Source organism: Penaeus monodon, chromosome 35, assembly GCF_015228065.2.
Source record: "Penaeus monodon isolate SGIC_2016 chromosome 35, NSTDA_Pmon_1, whole genome shotgun sequence".
Classification (NCBI taxonomy): Eukaryota; Metazoa; Arthropoda; class Malacostraca; order Decapoda; family Penaeidae; genus Penaeus; species Penaeus monodon.
Window position 1 is genome coordinate 7,451,920 of NC_051420.1, and position 2,500 is coordinate 7,454,419.

Genomic DNA, 2,500 nt, shown 5'->3' on the forward strand with positions numbered 1-2,500 from the left:
CCTGAACTTCTTGGCGAGACCTGCCATGGAGGGGGGGAGGGAGGGGATGGTTGGGGGACTAGAGGCTACCTCATCCTATCTCCTTGTGACTAAGACTTCTTGTTTAGATGAGAGAGAGGGGCGAAAGTAGGAAGAGGGAAGGAAATTGGGAAGAAGAAGGGGAGAAGGGAGAGGGAAAGGGGGCCTACTAGGTGGTTCATCTGCTTGGGACCACAAATCCTTGCCAAGAATAGTGATGGAAGAAGAAAATAAGGAAGAAGGTGTGTGTAGGACGAGAGGAGGGAGGGAGAGGGGGAAGGGAGGGAGGGAGGGAGAGAGGGAGGGATATCGAGGTCGACTTATCTCCCTGGGACCAGAGTGTCTTACGAGGATTGGTGATTGAGGAGGAAATTAAGGGATGGGGAAAGGGAGAGAGGGAGAGAGATGGAAAAAAATGAGATCCCTCAAAGCATTCTCTTTTCACGACACCATCTTCCTAAGAAATAAATAAATAAATAAATAAATAAAAATAAAAAACATAATTACGAAGAAGGGGAAACTTGCTAAGAAATAAAAAAAGGTATCAAGAACCGCGAAGGAGCAAAAAACAAATAAATAATAATAATAATAATATAATAAGATGAAATAAAATTGAAAAATATGAAATGTAAAATAAACAAATGAATAAATACAAAATGAAAATGAAAAATGCAATGGAACTCAGCCTTACCTCCGAGCGTGATCACCGACGTCCCAAGGGCCGAGTCCTGGTGTCCTTCGGCTCGGCACTGGTACACGCCCACATCCGCCACACTCACGCCCTCCACCCTCAGGACACGCCCATTGCTGTCGGGCATCCTGATGCGGGCGCCCGGACGTAGGATGGCTCCGTCCTTCAGCCACGTCACTTGGTTCACCGGAGATCCTGAGGGAGGAGGAAAGGAGATGAGAGAAGGGAGGGAGGGAGAGAGAGAGAGAGAGAGAGAGAGAGAGAGAGAGAGAGAGAGAGAGAGAGAGAGAGAGAAGTGACGGAGGAACATAGGGAAGTAAAAGGAGGATGTGATCGGAGAGGAGAGGAAGAGGGAAGAGAAGGAGGATGAGAGAAGAAGAGAGGGGGAAAAGGAAGACCAAAGACCAAAGCAGAGTAAGAGAAAGAAAGAGAGAAAGAAAAAAACACAAAATATAGAAAGAAAAAAATAAAGAAAGAAACGAGAGGAAATCACAGGTTATAAGATAAAGAAAAGACAAGGAAGAACACAAAAAAAGGAAGAAAGAAAGAAAAAAAAAAACTGACCCAGCACTCCACGCCCCTCGAGGGATAATGGACAAGACTCACAAACTACGAGTCGGGAAAGAGATAGAGTAAATGGACGAGTAAAGGGGATCTCGGATGCGACACCTGGTGCTTCTTGAGGTGGTCGTGGGCGGAAGGGGACGAAGGGGAAGAGGGGAGGGGAAGGGGCGAAGGGGAAGAGAGGGGAAGGGGACGAAGGGGAAGAGAGGGAAGGGGACGAAGGGGAAGAGAGGGAAGGGGACCGAGAAGAGGGGAAGGGGACGAAGGGGAGAGGGGAAGGGGACGAAGGGGAAGAGAGAAAAGATGGGGGGGAGAGAGAGCGGGAAGGAAGGGAAAGAGGGAGAAGAGAGGGAAGGGGACTGGGAGAGGAAAGATGGGGGGTGAAGAGGGAGAGAGAGGGGGAGGAGGCGACAGGGGAGTGGGGACAGGGCGAAAGGGGGAGGAAGGAAGGGAACGATAGGGAAGAGGGGAAGGAGGCGCAAGGGAAGAGAGGGAAGGGGACAGGGAGGGGAAAGATGTTGGGGAAGAGGGAGAGAGAGAAGGGGAGGAGGCGACGAGGAGGGGAAAAAGAGCGAAGGGAAAGTGGGGACAGGGCGAAAGGGAGAGGAAGGAAGGGAACGATGGGGTAGAAGGGAAGGGGACTAGGAGAGGAAAGGGGGGGGGTGAAGAGGGAGAGAGAGAGAGTGTAGGCGAAGGGGAAGAGAGGGAAGGGGACTGGGAGAGGAAAAATGGGGAGGGGGAAGAGGGAGAGAAAGGGGGAGGAGGCGATGGGGAGAGAGAGGGAAAGGAGAGATAAAGGAGAGGGAGGGGGAAGGAGGAGAGGAGAGAAGGGAGAGGGAGGGGAGAGGAGAGAGAGTGAGGAGAAGAGAGAGAGAGAGAGAGAGAGAGAGAGAGAGAGAGGAGAGAGAGAGAGAAGGAAGAGAGAGAGAGAGGAGAGAGAGGAGAGAGAGGAGAGAGAGAGAGAGAGAGAGAGAGAGAGAGAGAGAGAGAGAGAGAGAGAGAGAGAGACGAAGAAAAGCAGTTATTCGTAGTCGAAACGTTGAAAGATAAAACGTAAACCACAGGGAAATGTGCGCGGGAACCGGAACGAGGGAATAAAGGAGAAAGATAAGATAAAAACGGAATTTGGAAATGAGAGAGAGAGATGGAAGAAGGAATTGGTTTTACGTAAAGAGAAAAGGGAACGAAGGAATATATAGGAAACGAGATAGAGGATGAGAGATAAGG

General features: G+C 50.2%; 1 protein-coding gene across 1 annotated transcript in view; it reads right to left on the minus strand.

Moving 5' to 3' along the window:
* The window catches only part of LOC119595212 (Down syndrome cell adhesion molecule-like protein Dscam2), a 65,055-nt gene that overhangs the window by 59,530 nt on the left and 3,025 nt on the right, over nt 1-2,500 (minus strand). Inside the window, 1 exon segment of the mRNA XM_037944379.1 lies at nt 710-904. Coding sequence (XP_037800307.1) covers nt 710-836 — 127 coding nt within the window. The 5' untranslated portion in view covers nt 837-904.